General features: G+C 38.3%; 1 protein-coding gene, 5 non-coding genes and 1 pseudogene across 6 annotated transcripts; 6 read left to right on the top strand and 1 right to left on the bottom strand.

Annotated features, from left to right (window-relative positions):
- The first annotated feature begins 6,133 nt into the window (after window positions 1–6,133).
- LOC110789312 (acetylserotonin O-methyltransferase) lies at window positions 6,134–8,070 on the top strand. The gene is made up of 2 exons (XM_021993964.2): window positions 6,134–7,011; window positions 7,598–8,070. Exons 1-2 carry the CDS (start codon window positions 6,151–6,153, stop codon window positions 7,892–7,894), a joined length of 1,158 nt encoding a protein of 385 aa, XP_021849656.1. The 5' UTR covers window positions 6,134–6,150; the 3' UTR covers window positions 7,895–8,070.
- A 363-nt stretch (window positions 8,071–8,433) lies between these two features.
- Window positions 8,434–8,588, top strand: LOC130460408 (U4 spliceosomal RNA). Its single transcript, XR_008920283.1, has one exon. It is a non-coding gene; the product is annotated as a U4 spliceosomal RNA (small nuclear RNA).
- A 1,333-nt stretch (window positions 8,589–9,921) lies between these two features.
- LOC130460497 (U5 spliceosomal RNA) lies at window positions 9,922–10,036 on the top strand. Its single transcript, XR_008920354.1, has one exon. It is a non-coding gene; the product is annotated as a U5 spliceosomal RNA (small nuclear RNA).
- Window positions 10,037–12,421: 2,385 nt separating this feature from the next.
- TRNAS-AGA (transfer RNA serine (anticodon AGA)) lies at window positions 12,422–12,503 on the top strand. The gene has a single exon. It is a non-coding gene; the product is annotated as a tRNA-Ser (tRNA).
- A 1,340-nt stretch (window positions 12,504–13,843) lies between these two features.
- Window positions 13,844–13,998, top strand: LOC130460397 (U4 spliceosomal RNA). Its single transcript, XR_008920275.1, has one exon. It is a non-coding gene; the product is annotated as a U4 spliceosomal RNA (small nuclear RNA).
- A 501-nt stretch (window positions 13,999–14,499) lies between these two features.
- Window positions 14,500–14,614, top strand: LOC130460474 (U5 spliceosomal RNA). Its single transcript, XR_008920333.1, has one exon. It is a non-coding gene; the product is annotated as a U5 spliceosomal RNA (small nuclear RNA).
- A 1,403-nt stretch (window positions 14,615–16,017) lies between these two features.
- LOC130460287 (uncharacterized) lies at window positions 16,018–16,161 on the bottom strand (annotated as a pseudogene).
- Between the last annotated feature and the right edge of the window lie 5,551 nt (window positions 16,162–21,712).

Here is a 21,712-nt window from a genome sequence, read left to right as displayed (position 1 = left end):
TCGAAGAGTCAACGCTAGACCCCTAAAAGTCGGTGATCTAGTACTCAGAAACGCCGCCTCGGTTCAGAAAGGACGGATCCATGGCAAACTCTCAGCCACCTGGGAAGGACCATACATCATCCATTCCGAAAAAAGGTCAGGCACGTTTATGCTGAAACAGTTAGATGGAACAATCTTGAAGAACCATTGGAATACCGATATTCTCAAGAAATATTTTGTATGATCTCTGTCTGTAAGCCAAGTAAGTTGTTTAATGAGAAGAGGAAAGCCGTTGGCACCATGTGTTTCATTAAACCTATCTCTATATTTATTGTCCCTTTATATATACATGCAGCCTCGGATCTGATCAATCCGAGACTAAAAGCAGGTTGACTTTGCCCATTCCTTGATAAAATGCAAGAAATGACCAAATCATACACTTCGGGGAATCGTCCAGAATCCTCGGATTCGCGATACCCAGATAAACCCTGTTCGCAACAAACAGTCGCTCGAATCAAGTTATAAAACTTCGGCTCAGATCCACGGATCGCCAAAGTCATAACTAAGAGGCAGACTAGCGATCTCTTGCCCAGGTTTCCGAACCACAAGAGATCGGAAGAACAATCCAGACCTCTGAGCAGATCGACGGATTTGAAGAGTCTGGAAATTAAAGAGTCTCTTAGCAGATCTACGGATTTGAAGAACTCGCAAAATTAAAGAGTCTTTTAGCAGATCTACGGATTTGAAGAACTCGCAAAATTAAAGAGTCTCTTAGCAGATCTACGGATTTGAAGAACTCGCAAAATTAAAGAGTCCCTTAACAGATCTACGGATTTGAAGAACTCGCAAAATCAAAAGGCTTCTTAGCAAGTCTACAGGAAGAAGAGCTCGAAAATCTACGGATTCAAAGACTTAAAACTCCGGAAGTGCAAAAAATTGAAAAGAGGCAGCCAAGTAACAAACATTCATTTTTCATTCAATATTTGGGGGAAATACAAATACATCAAACAGCTCGGTACATACCCGAGGACCCTCAAAAATTGAAAACAAAATGAAACAGTTAAAATCGGCAGCCATCAACAGACAATACCGGCCTACCGAAGTACTAAGAAAGCAAAAAGAAACAAGTACAACGCAGCGCCGAGGCAAAAGGGGGAAAGGCAAGCACACATTCGGAAGTCCTCAACTGGAACCGACCGACTCTGAAGAAGACGACTGCCCGAATCCCTAACTCTTGGGAGTCTCAGGAGCAGCCCCTAGGGGATCATCCTTCGAAGAACCCCCAGCAGTAGTGTCACCTTCGGAATTCTCCTTCTGGGCCCGAGCCTCTGCAAGAGCAGCTTGGCGTTCAACTTCAGCCTCGTCTCGATCAGCCTGGCACTCCACCAAGTGATCCTGGGCCCTCATCCAGAGAGGAACTTTCTCATTCCAAGGGAAATGAGGCATATGCTTCGCAAACATGCGCCGAGCACCCAGGATGCCATTCCAATACTGCTCTCTACACTGATCAGCAGTGTAGAGGTCAACTCACTCTTGCTCCAACTTCCGAATGGCCACATCCTTCTCTCGGATCTTCAGCTGGAGAACAGGCACCTTGTCAGCTTGATTCCGAATTATCTCCCGATGCTTGACAAACTGATGTAGCCTCGCCTCCGCATCCTGGCTCTGCTTATCGGCCGCCTCAAATTTAGACGTCATCTCCTTGAGAAGTCTGTCTTTTTCTTCAAGTTCGCTCGCAAACTTGGCGGCCATATCTTTCCTCTCCTTGTCGAAGGAAGCTATTTTTTCAGCATCCTCTTCGACTTGGAAGGTGAGCTTCCCAACTTCGGCCCCGATCTGCTCAGCTGAAGCTCTAGCCTCACGACTGTACTGAAGGTACAGTTGCTTGACCTCCACAAGCTCGGAGAAGAGCTGCCCAGCCTTCTGGTCCAAGATAGGAATATCACGAGCATAAGCCTCCTGATATCTCCTCAGTTGTCTCTCCTCAACCGAGCTACACTCGGAAGCGAACGAGGACCAGAAAACAGCCTGGGAGCGAAGGAAAGATGAGAAAAAGTAGGAAAAACATAAAAAAACACAACTCAAAGAGAAAATCCAACACTTACCTCATTCAGATAGTACTGGGCCATCATAGCCGGGTTCCTCTCTTCAGCTCCAGGAACCCTCCACTGCGGGTTGGCCCGAAGAAGATTCTCCCGAGCAGCTTCGGGACCCACCAAAGATCCCACGTGAGCCATGGGATTCTCCCCCAAAACCGGAGCCCTAGCATAGCGAGCCATCGCCTCCCTTACTTCCTCGGGGATCCGTTTCAGCGGAACATCCGAGCAAGGGTCAGCATGGATCAATCTATCCAGGGCCGAGGTCGAAGTAGAACCCAAGGTCGAGTGGCGCCTCTTCCTCGTCAGACCCTGTTCGGGCTGCTCCTCCTCAGCAGAGGGAACTTCCTTCTCAGCCTCGGGAACCTCAACATTGGGGCCTGTGAGGTCCACCATCTCCTTATCTGGACTTCTCTCTCTTTCGAGAGAAACGTCAGCAGATTCCTTCTTCTGCTCGGCCACGATAGGGGCATCCGAGCCAGGAACAAGGTCGGCTTCAATCGCCTCCATCACCTTGGTGATATCCTGGATCTCGATCCCTAAAGCAGTAGACGGCTTCAGCGGAGAGGGGATGGTATCTTCCTCAGCCAACGGTTGATCCACGGGCGGCGGTTCCGCAACCACCACACTCTTTAACTTCTGCCCTGGCAAGGGCATGAAGTGAAGGAGATTCTTGGGAGGAGGCATGTCTTCCGAAACCGTTTCCTACAAAACAAGCGTTCAAAGATCAGCTTCGAAGAAGGGAAAGACGGACTACAAGAAAACTCCAAGTCAGAGCAAATACCTTCTCCGAGGACTGAGAAGCCTTCGCCTTTTTCGGATGCGCGGAAGACCTCAGAAGAGTGCTACCCTTCCTTTTCCTTTGATCCTAAAAAGGGAGACCAAGGGTCAATAAATTTAGAGGAAGACAAAGGAGGAAATAAAGAAAAAGGATGAAGTACCCGGTTCCTAGATAAAGAGATATCTATCCGAGCCGGAGATGAAACCGAAGGAACGGCACGCGGCACAGCGTCAGTCCCAGGACCCTAGAAAGATGGTCCAGGACCAAGACGTTAGCCGACGGCCAACCAAAAAGAAAGAAAAGACAAACAAAAACCAAGCCTATAGAAACACTCACCGGATCTGAAGTTGTCCTCAAATCAGGAAGCACGACCTTCACTGGAACAGCTTCGGGAGAGGAGGCAGAATCCCACGGATCAGCTTGAACTTCGGATATCCGAGCAACACCCGAAGGAGACAACACGTAATCCTTCAAACGAGGATTACGAGGATTCTCTTTCCCGAACTTGTAATCAGGAGCCGAGTCGTGAATAGTCTTCAGATCCAAAGAGATGCCCAAAATCACAGGATCAAGGCAGCTAAAGCCGTACTCTGCAGAAACAAAACACAAAAACGAGTCAGTAAAACGAGGGAAGAAGGAGGAGGACAAACTCACTGAAACACGGTCCCAGCCGAAAGACACCTACCCCTGTCAAAAATCCTGCTGAGACCGGCGACAGCAAGAATGTCCCCGCAAGATGTAGTTGAGGTTCGGGAGCCAGCTAGACGGCAGTTTGTAGTTGTCCTCCCGAGCCAAAAACCACTGGAGGAGATCCACGTAGTGGTGATGGTTCCGATCCGGAGCAGCCACGCCTCCCATATCAGGATCAGGAGTCACAAACCACTTCGGAGGGCGATAAAAATTGGGATGCTTCAGATCCGTCGGCACGCGAACAAGCAACCACTCCGTCTTCCAATTATGGTCGGAACTGAGGTAAGGGTATGCCGTAATATAGTTCGGCTCCCCTCTCCTTCGGGACTTTTTGTTGATGATGGTCCACCAACCATACCCATCACCCTTGGAAGCATGATTGAAAGACAGATCGTGGAGATCCCGAAAAACGGCGACAGAGCAGGGAAAGTTAACAAAATTGCACACCCATCTAAATCCGATGATGTGCCTCATAGATTTGGGTGTAAGTTGGGCCAAACTGATGTTGTACGACACCAGAAGCTCGGAAATGAATGGATCCAAGGGAAAACGGAGACCGTTCTCCAAGTGATGAGTGTACACAGAGATGAACCCCCTCGGCGGATGAGTCACCCGAGGACGCTCCTGATCGGGAAGCTCACACCAGTACCCCAAGGCGTGCTGGATTCCGTATAGCTCATCGGCCCTCCGATGGTAGTTCCCCAGCTTCGCCTCCACCAACCAGTCACCACTGACCGATTTCTCCAACGGACCATCGATCTTAGTGGTCTCATGCAAGATCGGGGCATACTTGCCCTTCGGATCAGCTTCAGTCCAATGAACTGGAAACTCAGGGTAAGGACGGCGTACACCCGAAGAACCAGCTTTCTTACCAGAAGTAGCGCGTTCAGACACGCCAGACCCGCCAACAACACCATCTTTGGAAGCGTCCCAACCAGTCGAACGTTTCTCCACCGGCCTCTCCGAAGGCCGACCCCTTGAAGTTTTCTGTACCCTTCCCGAAGGCACATCCTCCCTCTCACTAGAGGAGCCAACGACGAACTTACTTTTGCCCTTATTCTTTGCCATGGTCGCGAATTCTCGGTCTAGGGTTTAGATTGAGGAGTAGAAGAAAGAACGAAGAAGTAAGGAGAATTCAGAAACAAATTACCTTTTTCCGAAGCGGAATTCGCCGATAAAACGAACAACACAAGTTCCCGAAGTCTAAAGCTGGCTGAATTTCGTAGATCTGAAGAAACTCGAAAACCGCGATCGCCGGGAAAAGAGAAGAAGTTTGTCTAAAAGAGAGAGAAAGTAAAGTTTGAAGGAAGTTTAGCGCCCGGTATTTATAGAAAAGGGAAGCGTATCAACTTCCTGTCAACCCACGATCTCCACGACACAATGCAAATCCCAAACACTTGTCATCAATGCAAATCATCCCTTTTCAAAAAAGAGAGGGAACTTTTGGACTTCTGACAACTGGAAACCCACCCATTTAATTCTAAATGGACCGGGTCTGGGGGGCATGTTGTTTGGGCTCCCAATTGATTCTCAATTGGGCCACTAAGTCCAAAGCCCAATGGCTCTAAACAACAGCATCAAACCTACCAATGGCTAGTCAGCCATCCATTAAGGCCCAAGGCCCAATAGCAATAAATGACCTATGGGCATTTACTATGCAAACACTATAAATAGGCCGCCAAGGCTCACACCTCAAGGTACGTCCAATTTATCGCCTTAAGACTACTCTTCTAGAGAACTTCTCTCTAGAATCCGAGCATCATTCTTACTTAGGCATCGGAGGGGCTTTCCTCGGAAACACCCCCGAGGCTAGTGACTTTGCTCTTGTGCAGGTGAATTCGGACTCGACTCATTAAAGCAAGCAAGATCTTCAACACATACAAAAGGGCCTTCATTCGAAGCCCATTGTTTCCATCTTTACAACACCGGAACAATTGGTATTATTCACAATTTCATATGTTTTGAATGAAAAAACACAAAATCTTCAACAATGTGGAGGATCCCTTTTAGAAAAAAGCATAACTAAAACAGCTGATACTAGCATTAACATTTAACAGTGAATGGAATAATTGCCAAATTGACTATGGTTTCCAATACTTTATGTCTCTATGTTCATACTTGATCTTGATCACTGCTACCAACCAAAGGACAAAAGAGGGAAAAAAAAACGTTGTACGAGTAATTTATTTACTAAATTGAATCTGTCATTAGTTGCAAATCATTTGCTAAAAGGTACGGGGTAGTTGAAAAGAAGCTCGTGTATCACGCCCAAATATCTTGCCTCCCACATCATTTGCTAAAAGTAAATTACTTGTTGGTGACTAGGTGCCATAAACATTAATTGTTGTTTTTATCACCTGCCCAGCCCACTACTACTAGGATTGTCGACTTGTAAGTTTGTAACACATACTCCACAAATTAGTTACATCTAGGTCAATGATATTGTCTTAGAGATTAATAATATATATTTCGTGTAGATTAAGATTTTAAACAATAATTAAGAATACTGTGTAGTGCAATTATATGAGACAAAGGTGTTAGGTGTGATGAACTTTTATGACCTATATAAAAAGATCGATCAACCAATGACATACCACAGGAGAAATGGAGGGCAATAAATGTCCAGCATTATATAAAGAAAGCCTTGATATTAGCTTGCTGGACAAACACACAAGTAAAATGGAACAAACAGTGTTGAGAGATGTAACAAATGGTGAGCACAGGGGAAAGGAAGAGGAGGAAGAAGCACAAGCAAGTGTAGATATTTGGAGATATGTATTCGGTTTCACAGAGATGGCAATAGTTAAATGTGCTATTGACCTTGGCATAGCCGATGTCTTACATAAAAATGGTGGATCTATGTCACTAGCCGAGCTAGCATCCTCCCTTAAATGTCCGCCACCTTCCCTCTACCGCGTAATGAGGTTCTTAGCTCACCGTAAAATTTTCAGGCAAAGCCAAACAAGCCAAGGCACCTTAGTCTACACCCAAACACCCCTTTCTCGGCGTTTGCTAAGTAAAGGGGAAAACAATATGGCTGCCTTTATACAGCTCGAGAGCAGCCCGGTAATGCTAGCCCCTTGGCTTGGCTTAAGCAACCGCGTTCAAGAGAAAGGGGACTCGGCATTTGATGCAGCTAATGGGGAAGATGTGTGGAGCTATGCATGTAATAATCTTGCTCATAGCAAGCTTATTAATGATGCTATGGCTTGTGATGCAAGGGTTGTTGTGCCTCAAATTATTAAGGGGTGTCCTGCTTTGTTTGATGGTGTTTCGAGTTTTGTTGATGTGGGAGGAGGAGATGGAACCACTTCGTCTATGCTTGTCAAGGGTTTTCCTTGGATTCAAGGGATCAACTTTGATCTTCCTCATGTTGCTTCTCAAGGGGTGATTTGTGAGCGCGTACAACATGTTGGTGGTAACATGTTTGAGAGTGTCCCAAAAGCAGATGTTGCATTCATCACGGTAAGTACTACCTCTGATTCATAACGACATTTGCAGTTACTACTTGCACAATTATTAAAATAAATGAGAAAATGTACGTCAAAAAATTGATGGATATAATAAAATATGGATAAAGTAAGAAAGATGTGTAAAAAGATGGGTAGGTGTAGGAATTTTTTTACTACGTACTCCGTATTAAGTGAGAAAAAGGGAATGGAAAGTTGTACGTAGTAAATGTTATGGGGTAAGATAGTAAATTTTCATGTCCAAATATAATACTTGTAAAGAACATTATAAAATAGACTACAACGAAAAGTGTAAAGATCATTTTGAAACGGATATAGTAGTTAATCATATTGCGATTACATGCTAATTAAACCAACAAAATTGCAATTCCCATTGGACAGCTAGATAGATCGTATACCTAGAACTATTGCTCAATTAATTTGATCATTTATATGCAAGTAGTACGTGAGAGCTCCTCATGAGCAAACAATGAAAACGAGTGCATCGTGTGCTTATTCGTATAGATCGTAATAAAGAAACAATTAGTGTTACTACGAATATCTATCTATCCAAGTGTAATTTTGTTATTTATGCAACGCAGTGGGTGTTGCATGATTGGGGAGACGAGGAGTGCATTCAAATCTTAAGGAAATGTAAGGAGGCTATTCCAAAGGACAAAGGGAAGGTTATTATTGTGGAAGCTGTCATTGAAGAAGACGCTGAAGATAAGTTTGAAGATGCAAGACTGACTCTAGATATGGTGATGTTGGCTCACACAACAAACGGCAAAGAAAGGACCTTCAAAGAATGGAGTTGTTTGCTTAACAAGGCGGGGTTTGGCCATTTTGATGTCAAACCTATTCAAGCAGTTCAATATGTCATCGAAGCGTATCCTTGAATTGTATTGCGCACATATTATCTTTCGATGGTTAAATTGTCAATCAATTTCTTATGTATTCCCCCCAAAAATCATGTGTGCTTTAATAACTAAATCCGTGTAACATACAATATAATATTGTGCGATGACACTGGATTTTGTATCACAATCATAATCATTGAACTTTAATTTATATATATTCTCCTGGACAAAATGACACTGTTTTTAGTTGCAAATGAGTTTAGTATGTTTTAGATGGATTTACACAAGTAACAAAGGTCATTATTGATGACAAAAACAACGATCTTCAACTTCCCTGTACCTTTCCTTACAAAAAAATAAAAATAAAACAATCCTCAATTTTAACCAGCTGGTGGCTAGCTTGGTTATAAGAAATACGAGTAAATTCTAGCCTTTTGTACGACTAATACAGATCTCATACTTCCCCTCAACCACTCCAGAGTCAAAAGTGTTTTGAGAACAATACCCACATCGGACAATCATGAAATAAACATTTTTAGGCTTAGTATTTAATCAGAAACATTTCCAACGTCAGAAGTATCTTTGCGCTTGGGGCAATGACGCAGCTAGTGAGGTAATAACCGAGGCGCGTCAATTGCTGGTTGAAAACTATTTCCAAACCCCCTCCTTGGCCTGGGCTTGACCTTGGCCATCGAGAATTTCTGGAAGGGCTCCCTCTTACGAGGGTAAAGTCCTACAATTTGAAGTCAAATATTTTCAAAAATTTTCATGTAGAACTAACCCATAAACAATAGACTAGGTTGGTTTTTAGATATGAACGCCTGAAATTTTTTCATGTAAAACTAACCCATAAATAGACTAGGTTGGTTTTTAGATATGAACGCCTGAGATTGATAGCTAATGAAAATCTTTCCATAAGTTTAAATAAATAAATAATTCATTTTATTAGTGATAAATATCGGTACATGAAAATTGAATAATAACGCAAGTGGGGTTGAATAGATATTTTAATAATTAAACATGTGGGGACCATGTCATTTTGGTGGGTGGAGGGTTGGGTGGGTTTATGAAATTATTTGTTTAATAGGATGGTGGGTGATAGGGTATATTAGATGTATTATTTAATTAGATGGTGGGGTTGATAAGTTACTAAAAATAGCAAGTGTATCTCTTAAATAAATACGGCCGGAAAAGGCAAGTGTATCCCTTAAATAATTAAATACGGAGGGAGTAGTGGTTAAGAGTCATATTTTTCCGGTGTCCCGTGCATCATAAGTGGGAAGTGTTAGATTACAATGTACACATCGATGCTATAATTGCAATGTACGCATTGATGCGTATCATAAATCCGATAATGTAGCGGCCATGTCAAGAGTGGTTATCAGGCATGACAATAATCATGTGGGCTCTGCTTGCATCATGGTCGAATCCTGCCGTTTCAAGATTTCTATTATTTTGTCCCATCATCAATTTCGCCAATTTAATTTGCAGATTTTAACAAAGGGGTTTCTTGTTGTATCTACTTGAATTGAAAGATACTTGAAGCGAAGTGGTCACATTTCTGTGCATGTGTTTGGTGGTCACTCTTTCTATCTTTGTTCTGGGTTGTTGCTTAAATCAACATCAGTTAGATATAGAGGAAATGAATGTTACTTCCCCACATTATGTGAAGTTGTTCAGTGAGCATAGAGCAAGCTTCTCTTTCGCCCACAAACTGAATCCTAACAAGCTAGTAACGTTACTGTCATACTTCAATACCATTGATAAATTGATTATAGTGTTTGCACATAATTTTTGGTACTGCAACTTCTGAAGCTCATATTACAAATTAATTTAGGAAACTAATTTAGGAGTGAAATCTAGATCTTTCAGAGTACAATATATATCGTGGATCTGAAAGACCTATTTTAATGGAAGCTGTTGTTTCTCCTGTCAACTGAGTCATTGAGGGAACAAACATGTGCTAAGGAAATGAATGTGAAGATTTATCCCACACTGAATATTACGAAACGCAAAGATACAATACCAGTATAAAAACGTGTAGCTTAGTTCAGTTCAAATTACGCAGCCATGCAGTGAGCACAAAGCGAACTATTCTTTCGCCTTTTACTAAAGAATACCGTGTGTTCGCTGCATTCAGTGGCATACGTTTATTTTTGGAGGGAGTTCTTCTAGGAACTTCCATTAATCATAGTTATTATATTTACGGAGTACTTGTTAGCAAACCAATCCGTGGATTATGGACCATGGCGCACATAGAGCATGGTGCACCATGTGCACCAAAAGAACACATGTGCATAAACAAAAGAACATGACACTACGACTAAAGAACATGCAATATAATGTTTTACTTTTTGTTATAAAAAATCACAATTTATTAAAAATAATAAAAAAATATATGTCGATGTTCTTTTTACGTAACCAGATGTTCTTTTAATTATATACTAATGTTCTTAAGGTGCACCATGCTCTATGTGCACCATGGTCCACCTTCTAAATTGCGATAGCAAACGGTTAGCGTTCCTCTGTGATTAAGTAGTAGTACCTTTTTGGAGAGAGTTCAGGACTGTAGGAACTACCATTAATGATTAATCATAGTTTTTGGAGGGTGTTGTTATTAGAAATCATTTGGATAAAAATGTTGTTCATAATACATACAAACTTGGCATATCATGTCCGATTCTTGCAGAAGCGTTAGCTCTCCACAACAGTCTTTTGTTAGATATTGAATATAACACTAGTCTTGTGTTTCATTGAAGGTAGAGCTGTTAAAACATGTCATCAGGTTGGGTTCGGGTCAGGTCATCTCGGGTTCGGGTCATCATCAGGTCAGGTTGTGTCGGGTCACTTTATCACTCGGGTGCATGTCGGATTTGTTTTCGGACGGATCATGTCAGGTTTTTTTCCCATTTCGGGTACAAGTCAGGTTCGGGTCGAGTTTAATTTCGGGTTTGGGTCTTTTATAGTCGGGTTTGAATCTTTTAATCTCGGGTTTGGGGATAATTTTTTGGTCGGTTAAAATTCAGGACGGATTCACTCTCGGACACGTTTTAAGATCGAGTCAATATCTGATTTAGTCATCTTAAAATATTCAAGCGTAAAATATTTACTCCACAGGTCAAGTCATAACAGGTTATGTGGTAAAAATCGGGTTAAGGTCATTTTCGGGTATCGAATCGGGTTCGAATCATTATTCAGTCGGGTCAGTTCGATCATCGGTTATCTTCCGGTCGGGTGTCTGTTCGGGTTCGGGTCATACAACATCGAGTTAAAATCAGTTATCGTTTTTTTTGGGTCGGGTACATGTCGGGTTTCGGGTTACCTGTTTTACCAAAATTTCGGGCCATGGTCGGTTACGGGTTCGGTCGGTTCAGGTCGGGTTTTCGGGTCGAGTCAGTTTTTGACAGCTCTAATTGAAGGTGGTAATTTATTGATTATTAGATTTATATGCACGTGATACGTGCTTGTAATTTAAGAATCCACACTTAATTGGTTATTATTGCTTGCTCTTTTTATTGATATTTTTTAATTAATTTTACTCCATAATATTTCTGATTTTGGTAAATATTTCCTATATTTTTATTTACATGACACGATTATTTAGTCACGTTTGTCAATGCACGATTTCAAACATTAATATTTTCAATTATGGATAAGAGAAAATTATAAAAGTTGATATTTAAAAAATATTTATTGAGACGAATCTAACAAAACCCCACACGACCATGTTTTTTCTTAAGTATAAATCACAAAAGGAAGTCAAATGAATTTGTGTGAATAATGTCAACAGCCTAATTGTGTCATGTAAATAAGAATGTAGGAAGTATCTTTTATCCCCGGTGTTGAAAAAAAAAAACTTTTGTATTGATTTCTTTTTATGTTGTATATGAAATATAATGTATATTAAATGAAAATTGTTAGGTACATCCGGGTGCATGGTGTACCTAAGGGTGTTTTTATGCTCATTGGTTGTTTCCCCTCACATTTTCTTCTCACACGCAAGAGAATATGTGAGAGGGTGCACCGTACACTGGAGTTTGTGCAAATATTAAGTGTAGTGAAGTTTAAGGAACGGAGGTAATATTTTGCAAGGTAAAACATACTCGGTATTGTCCCTAAAACATTTAAGTTGATAATGAATGATGTTAAGCATCTGCTCACTCACTTTGATCAATAAACTACACCTAGGCATGTATATCGGAAAGCCAATTGTGCAACAGATTATGTTGTAGGCTTGTATCCACGTCACACGTCACCAAATTCAGACTCATCAAGATATTGCCCCTTCCTTAGACAGTATTAAATTAAGATACAATATTAAAAAAAAGACTATCCTAACTTTCGTGTATTTTTCCTTCTAAAAAAATGGTTAGATTTGTTTATCTTGGCGATTGAACACTTAACTAATTTTGTGATTATAAAACTAATTACTCCGTATGTTAAATGGTCCGGCTATATTACCATAATCATATGAGCGAATTGCTTTTTTTTTTTTTTCAAAGCTGTACTTAAATTTCACACTAATTGAAAAATATATATAAATTAGAAATCCTAACAGCATAACTTGTGGACGTGCCGGAGTGGTTATCGGGCATGACTAGAAATCATGTGGGCTTTGCCCGCGCAGGTTCGAATCCTGCCGTCCACGATTTTGTTTCTTTTTATAATTATACTGTTCAGGGTATTTAGAACCTTAAACCCATCACCGGTTTCGTTTTTCAAGTATGATAAACTGATAAGTATGTGGGAAGACATTGTTTATTACTGATCCATATGTTTAATTAATCTGAAAATTAATTAGACAATATCTTGATTGATAAATTGGTCCTACAGATAGCAAAATTATCAGACCCTACATGATAAACCCGAATCAGTTGATGATCCAATCCCCCCACCTTGTTTTGCCTGTAATTATTGAAGAATTAAAGAAGACAACCAATGTCCTTTCCCTGGCTCCATAAGGTCCATAACACAACATCATGCATTGAAAATTTAAAGTAAGCTGTAACCAACAAGTATTAGTACATCATACATGTACCAACAGACAATACGGAGTATATGCAAATTTGACTACGGTTTCCTATTTCCCTATACTTTCTCTGTTTTTGCATAGGTAATGTTGTGACAAAATTATCATTTATCATTATCATTACCTCATTGCCTCAAAGAGGCTCCCGCAAGAAGCGGGGTAAGGAGGGGTCGAGTGTACGCAACCTTACCCCTGCAATTGCAGAGAGGTTGTTTCCAATTGACCCAAAAACGATAACGGGACGACCATCTTCTAATTCGTGGAAAGGAAACGAAGAGGTTGTGACAAAATTAACGATTATTAAATAATTAAGCTAAAAACTAAGAGCCGGTGAGAAAATCTACTTGATATGATTTTTTTGGCATTTGAATCTTATATGAAGTACTCCCTCCATTTCTTTTTGATGTATCCATTTCAGAAAGTGGGGAGTTTTTAAGAAAATTGGAATCTTGGTTTGTATTGGTACAAATGATTGGATGTAAGAAAAATAATTGTATGTAAGAGATTATAATAAAAAAAAGAAGAGAGAAAATAATAAAGAAATAAGGTAAGAGAGAGGAGTGATAATGATGGGTGATAAAAAAGGTGAGAGAGTGGGTATATGGGGAAGGGAAAAGAATTAAATAATAGGGGTGGGGAAATTTAGGTGGGAATATGGGTAGAATCTTTAGGTATTTTGGTAATTAGATAGAAATGTAAGGGTATTTTAGGAAAAAATATATGTCCAAAAATAGAAACGGATACAACAAAAAAAAACGCTTAAAATGAAAACGGATACAACAAAAAGAAATGGAGGGAGTACTACTAAACTTGATTGAATATGCAAACTACATGAATTAAGACAAGCTTCATCGATATTTGTACTAATGGTAACGGTTTTTGTCCCACATCTCACATTTTTCTAATTAAACATCCTCTGATGATTAATATATAATGGGCAGCACTAACATTTCAAACTTATCTTTGCGCTTGGGGCAATGACGCAGCTAGTGAGGTAATAACCGAGGCGCGTCAATTGCTGGTTGAAAACTATTTCCAAACCCCCTCCTTGGCCTGGGCTTGACCTTGGCCATCGAGAATTTCTGGAAGGGCTCCCTCTTACGAGGGTAAAGCCCATCAATTCAAAAATACAAATCTGAATAATTAATGAACATTGTTAAACAAACAAATACAAGTACTTCAACTAGAACCGATTTTAGTTTCTTTAACTTGGCAGTAATTCAATTCAATTCTTAAGCAGACGGGTTACACATGCATGATGTCTATGATCTATCATTGTTTTATTGTAGAGTGATCACATAATCCTTCCCTTTCAGTTTTCTTGACCTCAATGACGAGCCTTAAAATCCTAAATTTAATCGAATACCATTACTGAAAATTATTTCAGCATTGTAGATTAAACGGTTTAAATTAGATGAATTAGAAATCAAAAGATTAGACATTTTTTCCATTTAGGTTATTCGATTATACAATTGCTCATCTGTTTATTTCAGAGCTAAATAGTCTACAAAGTTTTAGGCTTCAGAAAAATTAGCAGATTACTCCCACATAGGAAAAGAAAGAAGATACAATCTGGAACAGACTACAAATAACTGCCCATCATTTATGTTAAACTCACCACGCAGTGAGCACAAAGCGAACTATTCTTTCGCCTTTTACTAAAGAATACCGTGTGCTCGCTGCATTAAGTGGCATACGTTTATTTTTGTAGGGAGTTCCATTAGGAGCTTCCATTAATTATACAGTATCATTTTCAAGTATGATGGAAATAATTAGTATTACAGTTGTCTAATCCAATTACAAACGGGTATTGTCATCATGTATTATGGAAAAACATTACAGAAGCCTATTCACCAGCATGTAATCCGTACCTACAAACTACAAGACATTACCAAGTTCTTGAAGTGGAGCTGAGCTGAAAAGTTGATCTGGCCGTAGCTGTGAACTGTTATCGGGCATCACTAGGAATCACGATGAGATGTGACAGCACATACTTTAACCATGCCGTTCACTTTTTTGTCCCAGAATGCAAGTGCCTTTGATTCATGTAAATAGAAATAGAGCCTTTCATATCTCTTAGCAAAATTTAAGAATGATAAATTGATGTATTCTGTACTACGTTCACTTGGACACAACATTATTTAGTTGTCTTTTAAGTTCTACGGAGAACTAAGTAAATAGTAATGCATTCAATTACGAGATAGTTTTTAAAGATGTGTTATCATGAATTGTTGCTCTCTTCTAACTACTACGTATGATTGTTCTTTTACCACCAAGCATTAGGCTAGCTAGTTAAATATGTTCTTAACTTGGCCTTAAAATACAGAGAATGAAGCTGGGAAGGACCTACACAAACGCAGTCCCCCAACCAATGCTATAAATACAGAGAATGGAGTTGGACAAGAGCCGCGCAAAATCCGAAGACACTCGTCCATAAGAAAGCACAAGATATTCCAAGTCTCCATTCCTCTTGTTCTTCATCATCTTACTGCACAAACTATAATACTTCGTACAAGGTATAAAGCTTTAAATTATATACTCCTCTCCTAAGTCCTATTTTCTCTGTGATAGTATGCTTTTGGTCTTTAATTTTTAAGATACAATATAAGTTGGTAACTGAAAACATATCTCAGTTTATCCAATGAAATTTTGGCATCCTAAACTCGATGATCTTGTTTATAATACTTCCTCCATTTTAATACTCGCAAACGTTTGAACGTTGTGCACTTTTCCCGTAATATACTTTTACAGTTGGTGATTTATATACTTCATCCGTTCCTAAATAGTTGTACCGTTTGACTTTTATGTTTGCCAACGCATAAGTTTGACCATCAATACTTATAATTATGTATTAGTAAAAATATAAAATGTTGATATATTTAAAATACATATTAATACAAACCTAATAATACTTTGTATAATAATTGTTAATTTTATTCATCGGTAGAAAATTAAGGTCAAAGCAAGACAAGTTAAAATGGTGCAACTATTTAGGAACGAAGGAAGTATAAACGTAAAAGACCAAACATAGTCATTCTTACCATTCATTTTAACCAAATTTAGTACAAGGAATAACATGTCACTATTTATTGACGTTTTTCAAACTAACAGAAAATTTAAGAATTGAATTAGACGAGGGCCGCGCGAACGCAGGCCCCCATTATCACAAATTATGACGTAGACTCTCCCACATGGGGAGATCTTAGGCTAATACCCTTCCTATCAGCCTAGGCCATGAGCCTTATTGATCGCTCATAGACCTCATCCAGGTAAGTAAGTTGTCCAACATTCTCTCTTCCATTTTATACTAGTTCCGTTTCATGATATTTATACTTTTCCTATGTGGGATACTTGTAGTAAAGGATTTCAAAAAGTGACTTAATCCCTCTGAAAAATCGAAGTGACCTGAAAAAATAAAAAATCACGCATTCATAACCTCGCACAAAATATTATCAGATTATACTCGTAATCGACCGATAATCCGATTTGATAGTCCACAAGGCGTCTACATGGTTGGTTAAAATAACCAACTACTCCATGACAGTAATATAAAGGAGAAAATGCAGTTCATCAGAATATGGGGATGGATGTGCTGATAATTAATCGAATATTTTATTACTTGAATATTAATGTTTGATTTTTACAGTGTAAATAAAAAATGAAAAAAAAAGAGGCACCTGCTTTTCTCTTGAAAAAAATTTGTTGTATGAATCGGCATATTCGCCTATGGAAATTGAAGTTACTAATAATCTTGTAAGATTTTGTGCACCTCTTTTCTTAAGCTCATCTCATTTTAATATCCTCTTTTTGTTGGTGTAAGTAATGAATAGAGCTTTACACACAAGAAGATTCTTCCAGAGCTATATATATATATATATATATATATATATATATATATATATATATATATATATATATGGTCCCCTTCCAATGAGAAGATCCTTATATTGAGAAGAATGAGAAAAATTATCTATCATTGGATCTGTTTAATCCAACGATTCGTATCACACGCACGTCATTATCTATCATTGGATCTGTTTAATACTAAATACTCCATTTTGGAAGTTTTAAAGAAAGAAGGAATCTTTAAATTTTGGGTTCACCTGCTTCTCAATTACGGAATATAGTTTTTTATTTATTATTTCATTGTCTTCCTCATCTTTTCTTCCTCTAAGAACAACAACGCAGTAACAAAATTGAATAAAAAAAATCTCTTTCCTCAATTTCTCACTCCTCAGATTCCCCCAAATCATTTATCATACAACCCAAAAATCTATCACGATGTGTATTCAATGTTGTTTTCTCTTTCCCCCAAATTGATTGAGAATATGTGTGTGTTAAGAATAGAATAGATCGACATTAGTAGCGACATCGTCGGAGGATAAGGCGAGGAGAGAGAAAATCAGGAGGAATAGGAGGAAGGTGAGGGTGCTTCTGCCATAGTTGAATTCTTGATTGCTTATTTTTAATATTTCTTTGCTCATTTGTAGTCTACTTTGCTCATTTACTCAAATGAGCAAAGTTGTTTTACTCATTTATTTAAATGAGCAAATTATTTTTATCAATTTCGGGGAAATAATTGGTTTGAATTTGACGAAGAAAAATCGAGGTTTTGACAAATTTTGATAAGCTCTTCCTCGATTTGATGATGGAGTGTGAGTATTTATGCAGCGAGATCTCTGTGAGAATTAATGGAGTTGGAGTAGTCAGGGATGAGGATGGAGGGGAGAGAAAATGAAGAGGAGTGTTAGAAAAATGACATTGCCTACGCGGTTCAGCAAGTATGCCTTTTCATGCATGATCCCAGGGAGCCTCATTTTAATGCATTAAAGCGCATTCTTCGCTACATTCAGGGCACCATTGATCACGGATTACATTTATATCCTACATCTACTTTACGCTTGATTACATATACTGATGCAGATTGGGGTGGGTGTCCTGACACTCGCCGTTCGACTTCGGGATATTGTTGCTTCTTAGGCGACAATCTTATTTCTTGGTCTTCTAAGCGTCAACCTACTCTTTCTAGATCAAGCGCAAAGGCAGAATATAGAGGCGTCGCGAACGTCGTTGTAGAGGCATGTTGGCTGCGTAACCTTCTTCTTGAGTTACATTGCCCTCTACGTCAGGCCACCATTTTTTATTGTGATAATGTCAGTGCTATTTATTTATCCAGCAACCCCGTCCAACATCAGCGCACCAAACATGTGGAAATGGACATCCATTTTGTTCGCGAGAAAGTAGCGTTGGGTCATGTACGGGACGTTCCTTCGCGGTATCAGTTTGCAGACATTTTCACTAAGGGCCTTCCTCGACACTTGTTTTTGGATTTCAGATCCAGTCTTAGCGTACGCCCTCCTCCCGCTACGACTGTGGGGGTGTGATAGAGATAGAAATCTACTAGGATTTACTCTCTTAGGATATTTGATGTATATTAGACTTCTAGTCATATTAGTGTTCCTAAATATATTAGGACTCATATTGTAATCCCTATATATTGAATCAATGGAATACACTCCAATTCAAGGAGTTTCACAAAATCTAACAAGGAGGATAAAGGTTCTTCCATTGTTGATTGCTTGGGAAGGAGAGAGAAAATTGATCCAAAAAAATGAAATAAGCAAAAAAAAAAAAAATCAAATGAGGAAAAAAAATTCAAATGAACAGAAAAATTCAAATGAGCAAAAAAAATTCAAATGAGCAAAAAAATTCAAATGAGCAAATCTGGTATGACTGTACACGCGGACGCTTTACCTTCCTTCTCATTCTTCTCATTATAAGGTGTATTCCCATTTGGTGTAAATATATATATATATATATATATATATATATATATATATATATATATATATATATATATATATATATATATATATATATATATATATATATATATATATATATATATATATATATATATATATATATATAGAAGAAGGCTCACGTGAGAAGTGCTCATACGGTGAGAAGCGTGTATAGCCCTACGATCAACTGAATTGAACGGTCAAAAACAGGCGCGTGTAATTAATGTCAAATTGATAATTCAGAAACTTTTATTCCCAATTAAGCTTCCAACTGTCACGTTGTTGTACCCACAAAGTTCCACATAGACCCATTTTCTTCTTTCTCTCTCCTCAAATATGAGCTGCCCACTTCTCTCTCCTGCACTTTTATCTCCTCCAAAACCAGACAACTAAAGAAAATCATCTTTGCAATCCTATCAACCTCTGTAGTTCATCGAAATCCATCATGATTTATTGATTGCGATCAAAATAAACTACTCGAATCTCATAAATTGCTAGCCATCTTTGTGACCTTGAAGAATGAAGAGATTACTCGATCAATACTTATGGTAAAAAAATTAGTTTAATTTGGAGTTCTATTAATTTAGTGGATTTAGTTAAGAGTGCAATGGTGCTTTATTAGGAGTTAGGAATTCCAATTATTTTTTTGATTTCTTTTCATAATTGTATCTCTAGTATATGGATGATGTATCACTAGTACGTTACCGATGTATCTGTACTACATTTGTTGATGTATCTCTAATATGCAACCAATTTATCTCAAAATTTCCTGATTCATTTTATCATAAACCACTACCGAGATAACTCTATGTGTGATTCTTTATCTTTCCTCTAAATGAATCTCGAACAACTTGTATTAGTAAGAACTTGAATTGATCGGATTCGTCATACTCTACATCAAGTGCCACCGATACGTCTTTTGGCACCTCCTCTCGCCCATTTTTTTCATATTCAATTTGAATGCAAATGCGAAATCCATATTTAAATGGAGATGCAACAGATTTTGAGCCAAATAATGGAGAAAATGTCAATTGATTATATGGATTTTCCAGGACCTTTTTTTATTAAATGAAATGATACTAGTGTATCTCGAAATTATTTTCAATGTATCTATAATGTCCTCGTGATGTATCTGCTGTGGATGAATGTTGTATATGTCATTGAAAATTGGAAGGATGAAGAAAATGGAAAACAAGAAACTCCATCTTATCGTGACCATACCATATTTTATCCAAGGAGAGCAGAGGTTGCCTGCAAAGAAAGAGGTGGCCAGCTTTTCATAATATTTGATGAAGAATAACCACGGGAGTACAAATTTAATCTGGACCGTATATTTTCTAATCTGACGGATAATGTTATTTCTCACGCTTCTCACCACAAAAACACTTCTCACCGGATCCTAACCCTATATATATATATATTATATATATTTATATATAGTACGTGAATCAGCCATAGCTTTGAAGATGGTCTGTGCATTCTGTAGTTTTTAAAATCCCATACTTGAATTATCAATGAGTTTACCTTTCTCTTTTCGGAGTACAATCATCTTATAGTTGTTGGTTGTCCTTTAAAATCAAGTGAGCTACTGTTTCTTTTCTTGGAAGCTCTATGTACATAGGTTGGTCTTTTCCATTCTAGTTTTGACCAGTAAGTGAGTTCCTAAAATCTAATAATGGAAAAAGATGAGTCTTTCTTCATCATGAAGTTGTTGTGTACATGATTTTTTCTATAATAACGTCTTTCTAAAAATTATAATGTTCAAATTTTATGTGTATGTTGAAAAATATATACTATCTGCTCATAATCTATAAATGGGTGGTGTTATAAGTGAACTTATCTTTAGATTGAACTATACTTTTTTCAGCCAGGAGCGCAGAATATGATTGCAAAAAGTGCCTTTTGCAGGATAATGTCTCTTAAATATTCTGGATTTATCTACAAGTGTAATGTTTATAATCAATATAGTAACATAAGCCTTATGTATGGCTTTCATGGTCATTAATTGGAATGAGTATACAGTACATGACATGTATCGTAATGTACCGCAAGTGTTATGTACTGCTATGCGTTACTTAATTAAATTTAATTAAATTGATTAATTAAATATCCAACCTCCCCCTCTTTTCATCTCGAATCTCTCTCTTCCTTCAACCTCTCATTCTCTATGTATAACAATTCTCCATTCCAGGTCATTTGATGATGATGCTCCCGGCCAAACAATCACATCATATGTGATCCCTTTTTGTTAATTTATTTTCTAATTAGAAGATGGGGATATTTGATATATTCATCTTCATTTTTATCAAAAACATATGAGAGCTAGGGTTGTTAACTTGTCCATGTATCTCCATCTCCATGTTTGATTCATAAAATAAATGCAACAAATAATCAAGTCATCAACCCCTGCATCGCCAATCAATCAAGCTTTGGTTAATAGATTGATATACATAATTCTTGATTCTGTCTGTTCAAACTAATCTCAATTGGTACAAATTCAATTTGAATTGAGTATTGTAAACGTAGAAGCGGTTATAAGCGTCGACCAAATTCATTGGAAACCATCAAATCATATTTATTACTATCACTGGATTAAGCCGATTAATGAAGTTTACCAAAAAGACTAAATTATGAAAATGAGTTTGTATTATTGTAATTAATTTCGAGTAACAGCGAATGAATTGATCAAACGATTTTGTGTTTCTAGTTTTAAGATTGTAGAAGCATTTTTATGCTGGATAAAGGCATATGACTTCCATCTCTATTATATAAGCCAAGAGGGGAGGGACATTTCAGTAACATCACTTTTGGTGTCCCCTATGAAATATACTTAAATACCCTCTACTATCTTACAATTTAATTCAATTACAAACCCAATTATTTAAAATGGTGACTGCCTTTCTCCATTGTTGCTACTGCGTCGTTTCCTCTTCTAATCCTGTCCTCTTTCTTTCTCCTCCACTTTAATTAGCCCTAAGTTTTATTTTCTTTATATAGTGTTAATTTTTGTTGTAATTTATTTGG

Source organism: Spinacia oleracea, chromosome 4 (genome assembly GCF_020520425.1).
Source record: "Spinacia oleracea cultivar Varoflay chromosome 4, BTI_SOV_V1, whole genome shotgun sequence".
NCBI classification, from domain to species: Eukaryota; Viridiplantae; Streptophyta; class Magnoliopsida; order Caryophyllales; family Amaranthaceae; genus Spinacia; species Spinacia oleracea.
The sequence above is the reverse complement of the archived record's forward strand: the minus strand, read 5'-3'. Positions and strand labels throughout refer to the sequence as shown.

What these genes read in the sequence shown, in the direction of transcription:
- LOC110789312 (XM_021993964.2), top strand. Translation starts at nt 6,151, where the DNA reads ATGGAGGGCAATAAATGTCCAGCATTATATAAAGAAAGCCTTGATATT. An exon ending in CAGATGTTGCATTCATCACG is followed by an intron (nt 7,012 to 7,597) that starts GTAAGTACTACC and finishes TATGCAACGCAG; the next exon opens with TGGGTGTTGCATGATTGGGG.